The sequence below is a fragment of the Natrix helvetica genome, assembly GCF_964273705.1.
Source record: "Natrix helvetica genome assembly, chromosome: 3".
NCBI lineage: Eukaryota > Metazoa > Chordata > Lepidosauria > Squamata > Natricidae > Natrix > Natrix helvetica.
The window spans coordinates 47,234,605-47,256,680 of record NC_138549.1 but is presented as its reverse complement, the minus strand read 5'-3'; the positions used below and the strand labels follow the sequence as shown (position 1 = coordinate 47,256,680).

Below are 22,076 nucleotides of genomic sequence, written 5' to 3'. Positions count from 1 at the left end.
ATGTAACTTCCTGAAATTAATTTACTTCTTAAATATGATATACCTAGCTTGACAGAAACAAAAAAAAAACCATTCTTTTTTTTCTCTCCACAGGAAGCAGAGACCCCTCGTAGTGTTCTTGAAGAGATTGGACTGACATAAATCTTTTCTGGTGTCTTTACAGTGTCCCATATAAGTGTAAATCTTCACTGCCTCCATGTAATGTTAGCTAATGGTGTTATGATGCTATTTGTCAGTATTATTGTTCTGCTAAGCTACTTATATTCAGGTCTATGAGAAAAAAAATCTATTTATTATAAAGTTTAAAAAGGGAGCAAAGTTTTTAAACCTTTTAAAATTGGGGAAGGGGATTTTACAGCAATTTAAGCCACATTAGTTTTAAAATATTGAGTTATAGGTGACAATTTCAATAATTATTTTTTGTGAATTACTTTGCCAAAACATAATGTATCCAATACTGTAATTTGTGTTACATGCTGAAAACTATTACATGTGGTAATGTGAAATGTGTTAACTTGGCTTTGTATAGCCAAAGACTTTTATTAAGTCATTTTAGGTTGTCACAGAAGATTAAACAAGTACCATATTTACAGCTATTTTATTTATACCAAAGAATTATATCAAGATCTCCAAGTCAAACTATTGTAAGCTGTCATGGCAGATTCATTTCTAAAAATTCAGTTATAAACATTATAAAAATTCCTTGGAATAAAATTCTAACTTGAATTAATATTTTGCAAAGGGAATGTAAATTGAAGTTATATAAAAGTGTTAGGTTTTTTTAAGTGTAAGTACTGAAAGTCTTTTCAAAAGGATAAATTCAGATATTAAAACACACTTGACAAAAATGAATTGTTAGAAAATATCTACCTGTTACAGTATTATCTGCTGTTTGAAATCAATTTGAACAGCTATATTACTAATTGTAGCTGCCCATTAATATTCCACCTTAGATTCTAGATTTAATCATAGTGCATTGTTCACATTTTTGGCTGCCATGGTATGCATATGCACATTTTTATGATATAGTACATATCAAAATACAACTTCTAAATATGCATAGCATAAGACTGCATGGATATTACAAAGCCATATTTTGTTTATCCTCATGTGAATTTTGCTAAATATACTGTAATACGTTTGAAGCAAACTTCGTTCAGAGCATTTTATTTCTGGAAGTAGGTTGCTTTACATATGCTTGTGTGTACTTTCTCATATGTAGACCTCTTCAATAATGTTACTACTAAATTGCCTTCTGGTGGGTCAATTTGCTACAGTTGATATTCTCAAATATTGTAGTGCATTAATATGCTACATCTGAAACATTATACTGAGTCCAATAGAAGCTTTATGGAATTAGTAAAGATTACATGAAATACATACACTGGAGTCTTATGTTTAACTTAATGGGAACTGGAAGAATGAAGTTCACAAGGCATTAGAATGATCCATTTGCTATGTGTGAGGTTGAAATAGGGTGGAATTACTTGACATTTTAAAATGTCAAAAACATTTTTGTGTTTAAGGTCTGCACTGTTGCCTTGTGTGTTTGTTTAAAAAGCATTGTGATGTAAGGTAAGCTGTGTAGTATCTCATTGGTTTAGTTGTAATAAATGTCCATTTTTACTCCAGTACTGTGCCTGTGTATTCAAAAACATACGGAATGTTTGTGTAAGCAGACTACTTTATACCAATATTGCCTTCTTTTAAAGGTAAGTTATTAAGACATGTAAATCATTGTAGCAATGAGTTAACAATTTCTTTAAAAAGTAATGGGGCTGCTAAATGTCAGCTCATCTCTGTTATGCCAGTGCATGGAAGCAATCTGTAGCCATTTGCAATGATAAATATATGGACTATACATGTATGATAAAGCTTTACATATTTAGAAATAAAGCAATGTTAAAACTACTGATACCAGTTTCTGAAAACTGAAATAAAAAATTGCCAGCTGAGACCAATGTTAGTCTATGGTAGCCAAACATGACTTGTAGCATCCTTTAAAATTTATTTTAAGTTTTTGTGAGCTACAGGTCACTTCATGAGATAATACAGCAGCTTAACTGATAAAGGATTTTAATGCAGAAGAATGAGGCAATCAAGAAAAAAGGTGCAAATCGGAAAGTCTATGTCTTATAATAAAGTTTGTTAAATCTTATAATACCACGTTCTGATTTTCTACATTTTATAGTTTTATGGTCCTATGATAGACTGAAGTATACTTATTTAGAAAAAATGTTACAATATATGAAATTGTAGTTGCTTTGTAAGCACTAGTTTTACTATAGGTGGAGTTACTAAATCTGAGCCAAATTTCATATCTGCTTCCTTAAAAAAAGGAATTCAACATTTTGGGGATGTGGGTATTCATAAGTCTTTTGTAAAGTTTCACTCTATTTTTTTGAAGGAGTAAAGTGCTTCAGAAATGATTTGAGAAGCATGCTGCAAACACTGCACAGCTCTATTAAAATTAAAGCTGTGAAGTAGAAAAGATGCCCACTGTAATCCATAGGTATGCAAAAAATACTGTAAGACAAGGAACTTGAACAGCATGCCAAACTAGGAAAAATTTCAAGATCAGCAGCTCTACATGGAAGATGCTCTTTATAGAGGTATATTTATATTACCTGTGTTCAGGTCACAGCAGGTGGCAACACCAAGCTGACCTTGGCTAATCTTAAAATGGCTGAATAAAAGAAAGCTTTTCACAAATTTAATACTCCACAGCAGTCTGACAACTCCCATGGCCAGCTCAGTCAGATATATCATCACATTTAGAAAGCAGCAGGATGGAGGGGAGGAGCCGAAGTCACGACAACACAACGCACGATCTCAATGCTCTGAGATCGCAGTCGATACTTTTGCCACTGGGTGGTCCAAATGGACCTAAACCGTCCCGCAGACGGTGAACAGGAAGAATACATCTTGCTGATTTCAGGGACATTACAAAGTCCCTGATTGATCCAAGATAAGTTCTTCAAGCCGGTGACAAAAAATCCAGCCACTTTGCTGATGAAGTCGGGGCGGCTCCAAAAGATATGGAAAGAGAAAGTGTTTCCAGCTGGTGAGGAATTTTTACTGTTTTAAAAGTGACTGCCTATAAAAAAACCTTAATGTTAATTTAAATTGGAGAACAGAAGTAATAAGCGGCGGAATTAAATTTGGACTGGTTTTGGACAGTGGGTTATCTTACTTTTTAAACGTATCTTCACGGATGGAATTTATGCAAGCCTTTTAAAATGAATGGATTAAGTTTCTATTTTTTTTCTTTTACTACTCTGTAATCTATGGACTAAAATTCTCCTCTTTCATTACTGTGGGTGTTTTTCTAACTCATTTAAGAATTGACTTTTTTTTTACTTGAAATACAAAAAAGATACAAAAAGAAACAAAGAAATACAGTGTAACACTGCTACTCGGAGGCTAGAAGTTTGTGTATTGGAAAATGAAACACTTTTTACTGATTATCCTGGCTTGGCACTCCAAGGTCTCAGAGTTTGTTTATAGAGATTGATAAAAAGAAAAGCACACAGATGTTCCTTTGAAGTAAAGGTGAAATGTTATTGTGATGCTTAATTCTGTTAAAACCTTCTAAGCTAGAATAGCAGTGTTTGTTAGCTGGAGATAATGGCACAATTTCAACAGCAGAAAGAAGTTTTAAGTCTGCAAAAGATACTCTCAGAAATACAGAAATTATCAGATACACATGAGAGGATAGAGAAGTTGGAAGTTTTAGTGCAACTAACAGCAAAATATGATGAAGAAGTTGAAGATGCTAATCAAATGGAAAAAGTGACAGTTAAAATCCTAAAAATCAAAGAGGAAAATGAATATAAAGAAATTAAAATTGCTGATATTTATGGCGATTGGTTTGTCTCTGAAAAGGGAAAGAGTGGAATACTGAAAGAGGAATTAAATGGAGGGGAAATCTACCCCAGATGGCAAGATACAGAAGGGAAAACAAAAGAATGTATGGATGTAAAGAGAGAAATCTTATTAGCAATATCATTGATAACACTACTGACAATCAAAGATAAGCTGATTAAGGAAACAGAAGGGCATCGAAATTACATGGGAGATTCTATAAGCAAAGAGTTGCTAAGAGGAGTCCATGCAAAGCTGATTAAGGAGATGATTACAGGACTGACACCACAAATGGCAAAATATATGAGACTGTTTTGCTACTGGAAAGATACAGGTTGATAGATGGAAGAGTATAATTTAAAACTAGTTAAAACTTAGTGAAATTTAGTGACAATAGATAGAGTTAAATAAATAATTGATAATGATAATAATGTTTACAATGTGTAGTGTTATGATAAGTAATAATTGGATATGAATATTGAATGGTACCCATGAAAGGAAGATTAGAAATCCTTTTGGATTATATATAAAGGTTAATAAAAATAAAAATAATTTAGATTCAGTTAAGTCTTGATTATTAGGGGGGAAAATGATATGCAGGATATAGTCAAATAAAGGAGGGATAATGATAAGTATGTATGTATGTATGTATGTATGTGTACAACACACGGAAATGGGATGTACATTGTAAACAGTGATTTGGAAAGGACAAACATTTGTTATTAAATATTATGGATGTTTAGCTAGAATAGGACATAAGGATTCAATGTCATTGGAGGATTTTAGAAATAGTAAATGAAATGCCAATATGTGATTATGTATTAAATCTTGATATATTTTATGATGGACGTTTAAACAATTATAGTCTAATGAAAATGGAGGTATGATGATGGTAACATGTATAAATATCTGAGTTAAAATGAATTATGCTTGATGACTGTGGAAGAGATGCACGAAAGCCTTTTGTAACCAACTGATACACTTTCTACAGTATGTAAAGAAGGAAGATTTTATGTGCTGTGTTTGTTTTGAAAATAAAAAATAAAAAAAACTTTTAAAAAAGAAAGCAGCAGGATGGAAAAAGCATGCTAATATTAGATGCTGGAGATTTTAGCAAAGTACTGTTTTTGTTAGGGTGTTTTGTAGTATGGAGGGTGCTGAATGGAAATATAATTAAAATGTAATTTTGTACAAATGTGAAAGTATAGTAGACTTATTTAATGCACTTATTTATAAACAAAGTGTAAGTCAAAGATGTTTGTTACTTCAGTTGTTTAACTTGCAACACAATACTTATTTTAGCTAAAGAATTAAAAAAAGAACATCCATTTTTCACAGCACGTTAATTAAACAAGTCCCAGGGAATATATTTCATTTTTTTCTTATAATTTATTGCAAAACTTTTAAGATAGGGTAGTGCATAACAACTTTATTTTAGGGCACAACAATGTACAACTGATCTAATAGAACTATAGATAATATTTTTCAAAACACATCCAAGTCTTAAAAGTAATTCTCCAGCAAGTTCAGCTATTCCTTCCTTTGCTATTAGATGTCTTTCTGCCTCTATTTCTTGTAGGAGATGGACTTCTACTACGACTACATGTCAGGCTCCTGTCGCGATTCCGTCTTTTCTTTTTACTGTGTGACCGTTGCCTTCCACGACTGCCCAATTTCTCAGAAACATGACTTTTCTTATGCTTCTTATGAGATTTTTTTCTTTCAGATTCTCCATTTCTTTTATTGTATGAATGATTGGGACTTTGACTGTTCCTTCTTCTTGATCTGCTATAATGTTCTTCATAGTATCCCAATCTATTTCTCCTTTCAGAGTTTTTACTTGCCTCTTTAGCCCAGTCAATGGAAATGTGAATATCTCTGGTGGCTTCCCAAAATTCATTATTTGGATTTTTGAATACATGAAGAAAGTTACAATGCTTCCCTCTTGGACACTTTCGCCTTTCAAACAAGCCTGAAAAGGGATTTATTTTAATAGTTATTAAATTTGAAATCAAGATTATGTTTCTTTTCAGTACACTTTGTGAGTTATCTATGTCTGCAAAATATTACAGGTATCGAAAAAGCTCTTCATCATTCATATAATCCGTATAATCAACCAAGGAATTTAAATATTTAGGCAAAGGTGTTTTCAAAATTTTTAGCTTTTTCTGGAATATCTCATACATAACTCTGCATGTATCTGAGAGATATTTCTCCAGTATATTCAATAATACACCAGTAGCTAAATATGCTGCATTTTATCATACTAAATTACAAGTCCTAGAGAAACATGCCAATTTAGACCTAGAGAGCTCATCAATGAAAGATTATGGCATGACCTCAGCAATCTGCTGGATGGAAACCTCAGTATTATAGCAGCATAAAATTGTATTTCATCACTTCCTAGTCAGTTTAGAAATATTGATATTTAGGCAGATTCACTGCAAAAATGCAAAACAAACCTCTATCACAAAAACAGAAACTATCAAGAGTTCCACTGACTTACCGCAAATAGCTGTTTTCCACCTTGTTATTGGACAAAACTCACACTGCAGCTGCCGCCCTGCATACCACCGGCCATTGAATAAACTGAGAGCTTCCTGACATTCTTGTTCTCTTTAAAAATCAAATTGAGAACATATTGCTAGACTGCCATGAAACTAGAAGCATTAAAACAAGACTGCAAAGCAAACAGAAAACATCTTGATATGCCTCATCCTACACAAGTAGTCATCGACTTAACACTTGCAGTTATGGTCATAACTTGTGACAGTTTTATGTAAGTTACCATGTGACTGTCGAGTTTTATAACTGTTTTGCAACAGTTGCTGAGCAAACACAGCAGTCATGAACACTACAGTTGTTAGGTGAACCCATTGTTCACTAAGGCAGTTTTTGCTGGAAAACAGAAATAAATGCTGGTTTTTGGCAGAAATGTGAATCATGGCATGTAACCACAGGATACAAATATGTAAATGGGTAGGTTGCTGAGTGCCCAAATTCCGAAGGGGGGAGGGATGGACTCGGATCTTTAAATCTGGGTCATAAATATCTTTTTCAGGGTCCATTATAACTTCTAAGTGACTGGTTGTAAATCAAGGATTACCTGTGAAGGTCAAAGCAAATGGGCACTGAATTATCTTAACCTAATGTTTAATAGGAAGGATCAGAATATGATTAAAATTCTTTGTGCGATAGGAAATCTTAAAAAGGAATGGTTTCTGGTTTTGTGAAGGAACTCCCATTCACATAATCCACTGCAGATCTTTTGCAAACAGGCCAGAGTTATAGGAAATTAATGCTCAAAAGGGGCCACTAACATGCTGAAATATAGTTTCCTCGGTCACAACCCATTAATTAATTATTAAGTTAAATTGTTTATTGTTAAATACTTACGACTGATATTGAACATACACATTTCCTCGAAGATGAGGTTCAAAGTTACAGCTCACCTATGTAAAAGATAAAACGTCATTCAAACTATATCTGGAAAAAATGAATCCTCATAGCATTAATTTCATCATCCTATTCATAGAGCTATAAGCTGGTTGTGTACTCACTTTTAGCTTATCTTAGTAAGCAAACAGCTGTTTCATAGGTAGATGGTAAGCTTGTAAAATTCAAAACCATTTTCTGATTCAATGGTTAAAATTAACATTTTGCTACATTCCTCAAGAGTTCAACAGGTACTTGAACTTGTTTTGGCATTCAGTTAAACCTTGATCTAAGACCAACTGGGTCATTTAGCTCTTTTCTTGCTGGAATAGAAAGTCAAGACTACAAATATTCCTTATGTTTCCAAGTTACACCAACCTGACAATGAGAGTTGGGATCAAAGAAGACATTAAGGAAACTAATATGCCAAGGCTACACAGAAGGGCAGAAAATGAGACAAAAATGCTTCCTTATTTTCCACTTATAAACTGACCAGAGGATCATCATTTTTTTTCACTCTTATTTGGCTTAGGGGCATCACTTTTCAGATTTTTTTCAGCAAGAAAAAGCACAGTCATTTATATCCAACATATGAACCTATTCTGCCTCCCCACTTCTTTCACACAAGATTGAGATCCTACATTTTCTAGAATTTCTCAGTTTATAAATGCACAACTAAGGCATGCAGAAAATAACAAAGTCTTTTCGTACCTTGAATTGTATCACCTTCCCCACATTTTTGAATTCAGGAAGTACGTCTTCATAGAAATCTAAGAACTGCTGATAAATTTCCTCCTCACTGTATTCTAGACTTGCATCTGTGTCATAGTCATCTCTCTTACACTGTTCCATCCCAAAAGTAACAAACATTCCCCTGATAAGAAGGGTCTGACTAGAGCTTGGATAATTATGTTTCCGGGAACACCTACAATTAAAAAGAAAAAGGTACTGAACCTACTAAAACTCTGATCAAGTATGACATGTTTTACTAGAACATGAAGCCTAGTGAACTATAACTGTTAGCAACATTTATCACTTACTTTAAAGCCATTCTTGGAGCAACCGACATTTTAATTTTGGATTATTAAATATATACTTATGGAGTCCCACCCACTGATTTAAGTAACTCTCCAGTTATTATTAGTCATCCTCAATTTTCTCCCTAATTCTTGTAGCATACACAGAAGCTTCAGATAAACAAAATCTTCTTTCACTTGGAATAGGAAGTGAAGAGAAAAGACATTACTTCATAAACTATTTATCTGAAGTGCTACCTTACATGCTGCCCATTTCCAAAGTGTCTTCAAGAATGCAAGCTTGTGATGAGAGATTGGCCAGTCAAAAGATATAAAAAGAACATATATGGATCATTTCAAATGCATTCATTTAAATGATGCTTTTTCTTTCAGGATATAGGATTTATTTTTGTCTATAAAGTGTCCTGAACTACATTTAGATTTATGCATCTCATTATTAAAAATGTCAGTTAATAAGGTATGGGTCAATTCCTTTTATTTTATGCAATATCCTGACTCTTGTCTTCAGCTAGAAAAGACAAAGAATAAGCAGACCTGCATAAGTTCCAGAACAAATATTATAGAAATGATTTTGTCACAGTAATTCTGAGTAACACAAAAAATAAAATAAGAGAATACAGTTATTTATATCTTGAAAATTGAATACATTTTCTCTCATTCTTAGATGCACCATTCAAATATGGTGTCCTGCCCCTATTTCCCTGAAGTGTGGCTTGAGGCTGACATCACCTGCCACAAATATGGCAGAGGTCTAAAAATACGTTGTCACAGATTTTGTATGAGAATTTATTATCCTAAGGACTCAGTACTGAAGCCTTTTCACTAAAGTATCCAAAGGAAAATAATAGGAGTGTCAGATTATACCAGTAAAAGGAATTTATTAAATAAAAACCTATGCTGCAAAATAGAGCTACTTATTCACCATTTAACTGTTCTGAGTGAATTTCCATTAACTAAAACACTAAAACTTAAATTTATTGTTACTGAATAACAGTATAAAATTCCTGAAATTAATCAACTAATCAACCATGACATCTTTCTTGTTCATATAAACAGCACAGCAACAGTAACTTTACACCCCACATTAATTTCATACATAAAATGGGTTCCTTTGCTCCTTGAGCAGAACTACCCATTCAATGATGTCCATGACACTCAAATCACAGTTTCCCATGTTTCTCCAGAAGTTGAAAGCTAATCTGGAGATGAACACAAAAGTTGGGGAGGGGGGGGAATGGAGGAGAAATGAATCACTTTTCCAGGTGAAGATTGCTCATCAATAATTCTATGCATTACCAAATGTACAATATTAAAAATGTTATTGTAAGTTAAAATAAAACATTATTTGATAAATTAACAGCAAAGCAAGAGCATCATTACCAATATTCCTGGGGAAAAGGATGGAACACAATATGTCATAGGTTAATGTGAATAAAAAGTGTGTGCGTATATTAAAACTGAATATTCATCTCAAGGTGGAATGTCTTTTAGTGACTACATTTCATCTTTCAGATATAAGCTAAAATGTTTAAGTATTAATTAACAATGTAGAAAAAACATTACTTGTTATTTTAGTTATTCAATTGGTATTGAATTACCTGTCTCCAAATCTGCATGCTCCAGTTTTAATATAGAAAGGGCAATTAGAACGATCTTTCTCGGTGCCTATATCCTCTGGGGGCTCAGGATTGTGCCAAGTAGTTCCATTTTCCGGCTGTGTTTTTTTTCCAAAAGCAATACCAGTATGATAAAAAAATGAAGTTAATAAATGCATTCTGATCAGTACATTTACCTAATAAATCAGCTTTTCTATAAAAACATCATTAACTTTATTAAATAAAGCTATCCAAAATGTACCCATATGAATTAGGTAATATGTAATTAATTTTTCTTGTACCTTCATTTATATTGATATACATAACCACTAAAATATTTTTATGCTTTCACCAAGCATTTCAACTAATATGTCCACGGTTCCAAATAGAGGTAAAGGTTTCTCCTGTACAACTCTAGGGGATGGTGCCCATCTCTGTTTTTAGCCCAGGGAGCCATAGTTGCACACACACAAACAGGTTGGATCTTTCTTTCCTTCCCCCCCCCCCCCCAGAGACGCGTGGATTCCCTCCCCAGCCCTGCCTGTCTCATACAGGTACCACCACATAAGTGAGGTAGAGTTGGTCACGCCCTCTCAGTCACATGACCATCCCCAGCTATGCCCACTAGGTCATGAGGAAGAACCTGTTGTTAAATTATTTGAATCCCACCACTAGTATTAAAACATTATTAGTCAGGTTAAATTGCTGTGTTGTGATAAATAAATGGGTTTGGGGTTGCAGTTTAGGCACTTGGTCCCTAAAAGCTTCACTACCACTGAAATAGCTGATAGACAGCAATATACAAAGCTGATACAAAGCATAATTAAATATGTATCACTGTTCCATTTTATATTATCTCTAAAGTAGGACTGAGCAACCCACATATGTTCCCCAATGCCTTTTCCCAGTGTCCAGATTAAACTACTAAATTTCAGTACAAAAACATCTTGAAAAAGAGATATAACTTTCCACAAAAGGAAATAGAGTTGTAAGTTTTCAAGTTTAACACATCAAAAAGAAACAAACCACTAATTCTCTTATCATGTCCCAAAAATCCACTACAGAAATTCAAATTGATAGCATCCCTGCATTTGCAGTAGTCCTTTGCCTATGCAAATTATTAATTACAAACCATATTTCTCGTTAGCTAAAAAAAACTGTGTCCCTGCTCTAAACATACCTGACTTTCAGCCTGATCCAACATCTTCTGCACGGCATCCTATAAATGGTGCAAATACAGAACTAGTAAAAACTTTGAATCCTGACATCTGATTTGTTTAGTTAAGATCAAAATGCTCAGCTTTAAAGTATTGCTTTACTTAGTTCAACCGAGAAAAGGCTTATATAGTGTATTCATGTACGTACACACTCATACAACATACTGTATATATATATAGAGATATATACTGTATATATATATATATATATATATATATATATATATATATATATATATATATATATATATATATATATATATATATACACACAGAGAGAGAGAGAGAGAGAGAGAGAGAGAGAAAACATTTCAATTATATTTTAAATAATTTCCTCCACATCTACTCGCATTCCCTTTGTCAACAATTAAAATACAGCCCTAAACATTTATATATAAAATGAATTAAATATATTATGAATTATTTGCATCAATCTTTTGAATTTGAATGAGACTGGTTTACTTTCTAATGTAGGTATTTTATATGGGGCAAGTATCAGAATGTCAAAAACTGCAAATTATGTATTCAACTTTCTCAATGGTAATTACAAGGTCAAATATGCTCAATTTCACTTGTTGCATGGATTGCTGCATTTTTAACTAAGCAAATAATATCTGAATAGCAAAGCTTAGAGTTGCAGAATAAAGTTGAGTATTGGTATATCAAAAATTGTTAAGTGTATTTTAAAAAAGCCACAACCCTAAGCACTAAGGGCAATTAAGAATCAATCAACAGCTTCTGATTTCTCATTATATATCAGAACTTCAGTTGTAACCAATGATATTCAAAATCATTCAATTACATATGTTTCCTCAGTGATTATATTCACACTGAGTCCAATACTTGTTCATATTAACATCAGGTTTATTTATTCCAGCTCAGCTTTTATAGATCAATAGTAGGTCTAACCTTTCAGGGTTTGTGGACATATTTGGATTGTGCATGTTCGGGCAAAATGGCCACTTGGAAAAGTTGCTTTCACAAAAGAGCTGCCATGGGAGCTCCCTACCACACTTTTCAGCACTTCTTACCTTTTGTGGCCACACTCTGAAACAGCACTAGCTTTTATTTTCTAAGAGAGCTTATAGGACTCATTTGGGATCCAGGACACTTCTTGGAATTAAAATATTGAAAACAGATACGTCTTTATAGCACAAAGTTTTTATGAAGAATTCTGTACTTCAATTATTTCTATGACCCAAGCTCCTCTTTCGAAACATTTTAAATATCAGTATAAAATGATAAATTTCAATTTTTTGCCAAAGAAATTAGCAATTGACATATTCACTTTTTACTTTCAAAGATTCTATTAAGTATAACCTATAAAAATAAACCTTTGTAATATGTCCCCCACACCATTTAACAAGCTATAGAAAAAGATACGTCTTGATGAACAAACCAGGTAAAGATGAACTACAACATCTTTAAGTGAAAAAAAAAGTTAAGGAATCGCAGCAGTATAATTCCACGTCAAGAACTTTAAACAAGATTAATCTTTATTTGCTACAACTTTAAATAAAGTTTACATAACTGACATATAATTTTCTGCATCTACATCCTATTAGCAAGAAGTCTACTTGCTTTTTGTACCAAAAGCCATGGAGTTTTTAAATTTACCAATATAGGAATAGAGCTGGTAGCTTGGTCACAACTATTGACCAAGGAAAGAGTACTGCAAATTTGGGGTTTTTTCTTTCTTTCTGCCTCAGAAAACGTGCAATTGTAGCAAGATGAAGCAAATGTATAAAAAGGATACTATATATATTTGAGAAGTTATATATTCTTTCCAATTTAACACTGAATTAAAGTGAAAGCCAATCCCTTTACACTTTCGTACATTAGTATATTAGTTTAATATTTTACATAATGACTTAATTTAGAATGAGTAAGTCAGAATCATAAGTGTGCTATGTTTTGAATTCAAAAGAAACACAGCATTCAAGAAGTTCTGCCAAACCCCCATTTTGTAGAGCAGCAGTATGGCTGAAACAAAGCTTAGGTTATTGTTGGCCAAAATTAGCCAAAACAAAACTGGAGGGATTCTATGGGATGGTCAGTATACACCATCCCCTTTTTCCCATTCAGCAGCAAATCCCACTGACCTGCCCAACCACCAACATTACCTACGTCCAACCCCTACTTACCATCAGCTGCCATTGCTGTACCTACACAATATAATCCACTAGTCCAACTGCCTCCCAATCATCCTTTCCTGCTTTCCCTGTCTTCTCTGGCTGCCATCACTGGTGTCTAATATTCTCCCTTTGAAACATTACTACCCAGGAATCAGACTGTTTCTTGGGGGAAAAAAGTTAGTCATATGACCTATTCCAAATGAGATTTTTTTTTTAACAAACTGATTGGCACTCTCCAACTCAAATCTCTGTTTAAAAATCTGGTATCTCACTGAAGTAACTTAGGAGTCTTATGAATACAATGAGAGGATATGCATGGGATTTATCCTCCTAGAGCAGGAATCACCTCTCTTTCTCTCTTCATTTGTTGTTTTCGGTCTTCTTCCTCTTGTTCTTTCTGTTGTTGTTTTTTCCATTCTTCTTTTATTTTTTGCTAAAAAAAGAACCAATCATTTATTATCTAGAAAATTCATTGCAAATTAATGTGTACAAATATTGTTGCATCATATTAAATTAATTATTGTTTCCTTAAAATTAATTAGATGTCTAGTTTTTAACCAATAAACCAATTCAAATTTATTTGATTTTTCAATGTGGGTAAATTTTGTAAGTTACTTTTCTCACATAGCTAGAGAAAAACAACATAATAGCAAATCTGATGTCTGCAACAATGAAAACATGACAGCCTACCCAATGTCTTACAAACAGCAGAGGAAAACAAAATGAAAGAAAATTGGAGTCCTGTTTCAAGGACTTATTTTTGAGCTACTGAAGTAGCTGATATGCTTAGATTCCAGATTCCTATAGTCTTCAGTAAGCCTTACTCATCTGTAGTTTTTGGATTTCTTGCTTCACAGAAGTTGCTTAAATTAATTGTCAGCTTATTCCATAGGCAACGATGAGCCACAAAGCCAGCACAGAAGAAATCAAATAGGAAAGGTCATAAGGAAGAAAAAGAAAAGAGAAGCCATAAACAAAACATTTGGCATCTCCAATGATAGAAGCAGCCATAAACAGGAAAAAGAAACATCAAACATTCTTACATTTTGTTTTCCTTCTGCTCTTTATAACAAAGTACCACCCCCTTCTTTTGGAAAGCTGGGTTGGTCTCAATTTGTTCTTTATTTTTCTACCTGTCAGATATGCTATCACGTTGTTTTGATTACATGGAAATTCTCATAATTTTACAACATCCACCAATTATGTTTGCTTTATTTATAAAATATAAAAAGAAGCATTATTGAAGAAAAAGCAATGCAACAACATAACAAAATAATACATTTAATGATGATTTAATTATGTTGGAAACAAAATTTTGATGCTACTTTTTAATGTTTATCATTTTACTAGGTATCTGTGTTATGCTATTTTTAATTGGCATTGTTTTACTTGCTGAAACACTCAAAGTTTGATATAAGATGGGTGACTATATAAATATTTTAAATAAATAAAAATACATTTAAAGGTTTGGCATAGAAATATAACTATAGTTTTACAAAATAGCTTCAATAAAGACTGATCATATTTCATTGTAATCAATCATACTTAATTTATGTCTATAAGCAACTTAAATCACAAATAACATAACTGCTCCCTTTGTTATTCTTGTAGCATCTCTTCCAAATATAATGCTGCATTATCAATATTAGTTCATTGCAATTTGAGCATTGCTCTCTTTTTTGACATAAAGGCATTAATGATGTTTGACGATTCAAAAGTTAATTCTAGGAATCTATTTCACTGTTTCAAAAGGTACATTATACCTCTTCTTCCTCCTGATGTTTTCTGGCTGCCTCTTCTTTTTCCTTCCTGATCTTGAAAGCTTCTTGAGCCTTTTCTTCTCTTAGCAACCATTCTTCATGAAGCCTTTGCCTTCCAATATAATCAGATTAACAGTGAATCAAACAGTTTGTCTCATTTTAAACAATTTTATTTGTTATTCCTTCTGTAAATTAACTAATGAAAATTAACATGTTAACAATGAGGCTGCATTTCTGTTAGGGAGTAACTTCTATTAAACCCATGAGGCATATCTCCAAGCAATATGATTAAGACCAAGAAGGTGTACTGTATATAAACTTTATATATATATCTTTTATATATAAAGTTCATCAGAAGACAAGTTCAGTAGCTTATATAGTAATTATTAAAGAGTAATCAATTAAACATAGAGAAAAGAGAATGTTCTACATGTGTTAAATTGTTTACACTTTGCTATTTACAGTGCATTCAGAAAGTATTCAGACCCCCTTCACTTTTGTCAATTTTGTTATGCTGATTCTATAGTTGTTGAAATTCATTTTTCTCATTAATTTACACTCAGTACCACATAATGACAAAATGAAAACAGAAATGCCTAAAAATGTATTTAAAAGAATAAAATTCAAATATCACATTGGCATAAGTATTCAGACCCTTTGTAACAACACTTCAAATTTAGTTTTGGTGCCTCCCATTTCTCTTGACCTGTAGTAAATTAAATTGATTGGACATGATTTGAAAAGACACACACCTCTCTATAGAAGGCCACATGGCTGACAATGCATCCTGTAGCTGAGCAAAAGCCATGAGGTCAAAGGAACTGCCTGCAGAGCTCAGACACAGGATTGTTGCAAGGCACAGATCTGGGAAAGGCTACAATAATATTTATGCTGCAGTGAAAGTTCCTAAGAGCACAGTGGCCTTCATAATTCTCAAATGGAAGATGATTTGCACAATCAGGACTCTTCCAAGAGTGGTTGCTCAGTCAAACTGAGCAATTGGGGAAGAAAGGACTTAGTAAGAGAGGTGACCAAGAACCTGATGGTCACTCTAACAGATCTCCAGAGATCTTGTGTGGAGATGGGACAGAGTTCCAGAAGGACAACCAGCACTGCAGCCCTCCACTGATCTGGGCTTTATGGACAGTGGTTAGATGGAGGCCTCTCCTCAGTGCAAACTACATGAAAGCCCGCTTGGAGTTTGCAGACTGTAAGGAACAAGATTCTGTGGTCTGATAAAACCAAGATTGAACTGTTTGGCCTCAATTCTAAACATTATGTCTAGAAAAAACCAGGCACAATTCATCATCCGCCAATGTCATTCCAATAGTGAAGCATGATGGGGTGTTTTTCAGCAGCAGGAATTGGGAGACTGGTCAGGGTTGAGGAAAAGCTGAATGGAGCAAAGTACAGGGATATCCTCAATGAAAATCTACTCCACAGCACTCAGGACCTTGGACTGGGCTGAAGGTTCACTTTCCAACATGACAACGATTCTAAGCACACAGCCAAGACAACACAGGAGTGACTTTGAGAAAACTCTGTGAATGTCCTAGAGTAGTCCAGCCAGAGCCCTGACTTGAACCCCATTGAATATCTCTGGAGGGACCTGAACATGGCTGTCCACCGATGGTCACCATCCAACCTTGAGAGGATTTGTAAGGAAGAATGGCAGAACCCCGCCCCCCCCAATCCAAGTGCGTAATGCTTGTTCATCATACCCCAAAAGACACCAGGCTGTAATTTCTGCCAAAGGTGCTTCAAAAAGTACTCAATGAGGTACTTATGCCAATATACTGAATACTTATGCCAATATAATATTTTAGTTTTCTCATTTTGATAAATTTTCAGACATTTCTAAAATTTTGTTTTCGTTTTGACATTATGGGGTACTAAGTAGATTAATGAGAAAACAATGAATTTCAACAACTGTAGAATCAGGCTGCAGCATAACAAAATTGACAAAAGTGAAAGGAGTCTGAATACTTTCTGAATGCACTATATACACTTGTCTTTCAAGTTATATATCTAGATAGAAGGTTAATGGATTTAGGTAAGCATGCAGAAATTTGAGCTGCCTATTTATAAGTTAAATTTGTTTATTCACCTTTCATCTTCAGGTTCTTTCTCTTCTTCATTCAGTTCTTTTTCATAAATTGGTTCATCATTATCTGTATTTTCTATAAAGGAGAAGAATTAGATACAAAATTCCGATTGTTCATCTTTGGTTAAGAGGCAGATTAGTGCATTCCACATTATTTAAATAAGTATTAATGCATTTCAGTTATAGAAAGTCAATTCTGTTTCTTGTTCCTATAATATTTCTGACAATACAACTAATTTCCAGGAAAGGTAGTAGGTTCTCCTATGTCTAGATGCTTTAAATTAATTTATAGCAAATTAGAATGCAACAGCCAGATGGCTACTTGGGGAAGCTAACTACATTAGAGTCACATTCAGCTTAAGAGTGCTATATTGATTTTCAATAAACTTATGGATCCAGTTCAAAGTGCTGGCTAGAATATATAAAGCTCTGAATGGCATACTGCTGGGTTACATCAGGTACTGTTTTAGCAAGCATGCCTGACTGTTCCAAATATCTACAGTGAATCTAATATGCCATTCCCAAGAAAAAGTAAGAGATATATCAGTCAAGTTCTTTCTGTAATAGTCCCTTGACACAAAAGATATACACAGCTCCTATCCTCCTCCTACTTCAGAAGGCCTTGAAAATAGCAATAGCAATTAGACTTATATATTGCTTTACAGCCATCTCTAAGCGGCTTACAGTGTCAGCATATTGCCCCCAACAATCTGGGCCCACATCCGACTTCAGAAGGATGGAAGGCTGAGTCAACCTCGAGCCAGTGAGACTCAAACAGAAGTAGCCTGCAATATGCCTTCTAATCACTGTGCCACCACAGCTCTTTAATAGACTGTTCAATGGGTCTTTGACTATCACAAATACCTGTAAGGAGCCACTTAGTAATTGTGTTGCTTTAATTTAGATTAGAGACTCTAGGATCCTTTTATCATATGCTGTCCAGAGTCTATAGTATAGAAATAGTTAAATAAAATATAAATAAATATGCCCTTAAATAGGGGATTGGTCCGAATGGCCTGAATGACCTAATTCAATTAATTGTATGTTACTGTAATCAGACTCCCAAACCTCACTGGAGGGCCAAGCACTACAGCAATCTAAATAATTTAGTCACTTCATCAAAATGAAAGCAATTAAGATTTCATTTTATACCAAAGAAACAGGATCTGGTAATATTAGCAAAGGGAATGTTGCTCTTTTAGGATAAACCTTTCCAAATAAATATTCTAAAACTGTTCCAAACATTCCTTTCCCCCAAGAAATATTTGAGGTTTCCTCAAGTCTGCTTATATTTCAATTTTGTCCAGATTGTACATACTTTGTACAATTGTACGTATTTGTACAATTGTACATATTTGTACAGGTTGTACATAATAACTCAAACTCTTAATAATTAATAACCTATTTTACCAGTACTATTTAATCAAATAATCATCAATAGCTTACTACTACTGCCTACATAGCCAATCTTTTGTAATTTCAAAGTTATCACACACATGCACACACACGATATAAAGGTCTACACCCTCCTGTTAATGCCAGGTTTTTGAGATGTAAAAACTTAGACCAAGATAAACCACTTCAGAATGTCCACTTTAATATAACATATACACTGGACACACACACACACAAAATTTTGAATACATACACACTTTCAAAACCGTAGAAATTGACAACCCCCTCTCATCACTAGAAGACAATTCACAGTGGAAAAAATATTTGCATTTGTTTTTTCATTATCAGAATATATATTTTTTTACCTGAATCTCTCAGTCTTGCTAGAGATTGTCTCCTTTTCTTCCGCTTCTCTTTCTTCAAAAGTGCTCTATACCTTTTGTGGCTGAAGATTAAAGTTTTTCTTTTATTTTGATAACTGATAAAATACTAAGATTCTCAGATCCTAAATATATAGTATTTTAAATATATTATGCTACAATTCTGTTTCTCCTACTAGTTGTTAATCATAGAACTCAGTGGAATTTCTGTGGAATCTGATTAATATTTCAGAAATAAAATTTACTGACTTTTGTAGAATATACTTCTGGTAAATATATTCCATTCTTAATTATTAAAGTTATCAAATATTAAAATACAAAGAAAAAAGAAATAATGTAGGCATAGATTTCAGCCTAAAATATGTTTTGTTTTGGATCCTTTTGCTAGTTTACAAAGCTGGGGGCCAGATCCAGCACTATTTTTTTTCAGATTCTCCTACGAACAGAAGAATATAATCTGCATATATCTGCGTTTTCTTTTTACTTAGTTGCCAGCACCAAATTCTGAATTTAGATATAAGTTCAAAACAAGAAAAAAGTATACTTTTTTCTTCTTTTTTTTGTCTTAATAGTTTTTATTAGTTTATAATAAAGCATACAAAGAAAATACAAAAGTAAATACTGGCAAAATGTGAAGTGGGGAAAGGGGAAAAAGAAAAAAAATACATTGACTTCTGACACCCTTTGGTGCAGTAGAATAAAACATTAACATTGATGTCAATTTTTTATTTTTACATAATCATATTAACTAGCCATTTGTATAACAACAAATCTATCTAATCTATAAAACTCAAAATCAATGTTTCATTTTTTTTCCACCTCAAGCACAAAGTCCAGAAGCAGTTTCTAAGTAGAAATAAAAGTATTTGTGTTCTTTTTCCTTGATCAACACAGTCAATTTAGCCATCTCTGCTAATTCCATCAGTTTTTGCAGCCATTTATCCATTGTTAGGGATCAAGGAGACAAATGTAATTCTAAGGTGTTGTTTCAAACAAGAACTGAAGACTCACTTACAATGTATATTAGGAAGGGGTGAGAGGTTTAAAACTACAGGCAGTGCTTGACCTACAACAGTTCATTTAGTGACTATTCAAAGTTACAACAGCACTGAAAAAATGATTTGAGCCTCTTTCTCACTTATAACCATTGCAGCATCCACATAGTATGTTATCAAAATTCAGAAGCTTGGCTACTGACTCATATTTATGTTGGTTGTACTTTCCGGGGTCATGTGATCACCTTTTGCAACTTTCTATCAAGCAAAGTCAATGGGGAAGCCAGATTCACTTAACAACCATGTTACTAACTTAAAAAACTGCAGTGATTCACTTAACAAATGTGGCAAGAAAGGTTGTACATTGGGACAAAACTCACTTAATAAATGTCTCAGCAACAGTTGTGGTCATAAGTCAAGGACCACCTGTAAGAGCAATGCAAAATTGACATTCATGGTGCCTATTTAGATAAGACTGATCATAGAGTGAAGTAGAAACTAAGAAATGTAGCCTTGCTACTATGATGCTCATTCAGATCAAACCCTTCCCACACATCCCCACTGTAAACTTGCATTCCAAAAAAAGGATCCTAAGGAAACAATTGGATTCCCAATTTTCCAGCAAAAACCACAGATAGAGATGCCCAATTTAAAACAATACTGAAGAAACATGCTATAGATCTATATTGATCAGGCCAAAAAAACTAAATCTAGAAGTGACATCTCAAGAGAGGACCAAGAGGTAATATTTAGATTCACACATATACTGTACCTTCAACACTATTATGGTTTAGAATTATGGCCTAGATAGCTCACACAACCCACTAAATTAATGGTTGTTTTGCTAGAATAGACTCAACCCTGAAGAGTGTCATCCAGACACAATGATGGAAAAAGGATTATATGTATATGGCAATGTCACAATGCAATCCTTGTCCTTCAATAACATGGTTCCAAACATTTAACACAATTATGAAACTTCAGATGATTTTATTGTTCAGGTTTGTCTCAATTCTCTCCCCACTTCCCCCATCAAATAGCAATAAATTACTAAGCTCTAGCCAAAGTATTATTGTAGAAAGGAGTCTTTCAAACAAATACCTCCTCTCCAACTTAATTAAGCACCTAAACTAGTGCTTTTTTTAACCTCATAACTTTGAATTTGGGGAAAGGGTGTGGGGCTTGTGGCAATCGTTAATGTCTGACACAGTAATCGTTTTGGGAATTGAAACGCAGGTTTTTTTTTTACAAAAAAAAACTCCTCCCAATTTTTAAAATCTACTCCTCCTCTATTTTTCTGTCAAGGGACATATTAGTACCGAATAATATAAACACAGAAGGCTTACTAGTAGTTTTTAGTCTATTATTCTCCATCCCTAACTGATGTCATAATCTATTTATACAGCACATATGCCCCTCCTTTCCTTTATTAATTACACCAGTCTGTTTGCAGCTTTTCCCATGCAGGCTGACATTCAAAGTTCACGTTATCTAAACTATATTTATATTGTCGGCAAGCCACTTGCTGCATCTCTCGCGAGATCTTTGGCATTACCGTTTGCTTAATTGTCTCCTGCAAAATAAATCCTCTTTATTCTTACTCCGTTAACCGCCACGAATTCAGGATCAGAGCTCCTCCGTTTCTCGATGACAGAGGAAAGATTACTCCGAACATCCAAGCGCAACAAGTGACCACAGGGACCTCAGTATAAGAAACGGTGCTACCATGACGTCACCTCCAAAGCGAGACAAGACAACTCTCAACCTAGCAACTGAACCAAAACACACAAATAACCCATTCTTACCTCAATTTCACCATCCCCTCAACTGGCGCAGGCGGCGGGGCCATGGACGCCGCCATATTAGAGTCTCCGGGATCATCACGTGACGCGAGACAGTCGGACGTGACGCAAATTCCCTTCCGTAAAGGCGTGCCTTAGAATTCTGGCAAGAGTCCTGAACAAAGCGAGGTGAGCGGAGGACTCGAGGAAAGGACCGGAGCGTAGTGATACAAATGTTAGACTGAAGGCATCGCTAGCTAGACTAAAGGCGTCAATATCCTTAACAGATGCTTTCGGTCTAAGTCAGTGTTTCTCAACCTTGGCGACTTGAAGTCCTGTGGACTTCAACTCCCAGAATTCCCCAGCCAGCTGTGCTGG

The 22,076-nt window shown here is 34.1% G+C and overlaps 3 protein-coding genes across 6 annotated transcripts in view; 2 read left to right on the top strand and 1 right to left on the bottom strand.

Moving 5' to 3' along the window:
- The window catches only part of AP1S2 (adaptor related protein complex 1 subunit sigma 2), a 31,905-nt gene extending 30,274 nt beyond the window's left edge, over positions 1–1,631 (top strand). For all 4 annotated transcript variants that reach the window (XR_014174977.1, XR_014174978.1, XM_081948220.1 and 1 more), the window contains one exon: positions 94–1,631. Coding sequence is in view for 2 of the 4 variants with exons in the window: in XM_081948220.1 (XP_081804346.1) it covers positions 94–141 (48 nt within the window). In the remaining 2 variants the exon portion in view is untranslated. The remainder of the gene's footprint in view (positions 1–93) is intronic.
- Positions 1,632–5,164: 3,533 nt separating this feature from the next.
- Positions 5,165–21,869, bottom strand: ZRSR2 (zinc finger CCCH-type, RNA binding motif and serine/arginine rich 2). Its single transcript, XM_081948214.1, has 11 exons — positions 21,723–21,869; positions 18,908–18,987; positions 17,151–17,223; positions 15,047–15,155; positions 13,630–13,716; positions 11,112–11,150; positions 9,935–10,050; positions 8,011–8,224; positions 7,261–7,316; positions 6,371–6,480; positions 5,165–5,836 (listed from the first exon to the last, which is right to left on the bottom strand). Exons 1-11 carry the CDS (start codon positions 21,776–21,778, stop codon positions 5,391–5,393), a joined length of 1,386 nt encoding a protein of 461 aa, XP_081804340.1. The 5' UTR covers positions 21,779–21,869; the 3' UTR covers positions 5,165–5,390.
- Positions 21,815–22,076, top strand: part of CLTRN (collectrin, amino acid transport regulator) — a 29,487-nt gene continuing 29,225 nt past the window's right edge. The window contains exon 1 of the mRNA XM_081948215.1: positions 21,815–21,887. The gene's annotated coding sequence lies outside the window, so the exon portion shown is untranslated. The remainder of the gene's footprint in view (positions 21,888–22,076) is intronic.

Excerpts from the sequence above, each read along its gene's own strand:
- ZRSR2 (XM_081948214.1), bottom strand. The coding sequence starts at position 21,778 with ATGGCGGCGTCCATGGCCCCGCCGCCTGCGCCAGTTGAGGGGATGGTG. Across the intron at positions 10,051-11,111 it reads TGGATCAGGCTGAAAGTCAG|CCGGAAAATGGAACTACTTG; the intron begins GTATGTTTAGAG and ends AAAAAAACACAG. Across the intron at positions 6,481-7,260 it reads GTGTATGTTCAATATCAGTC|AGAACAAGAATGTCAGGAAG; the intron begins GTAAGTATTTAA and ends TGATTTTTAAAG.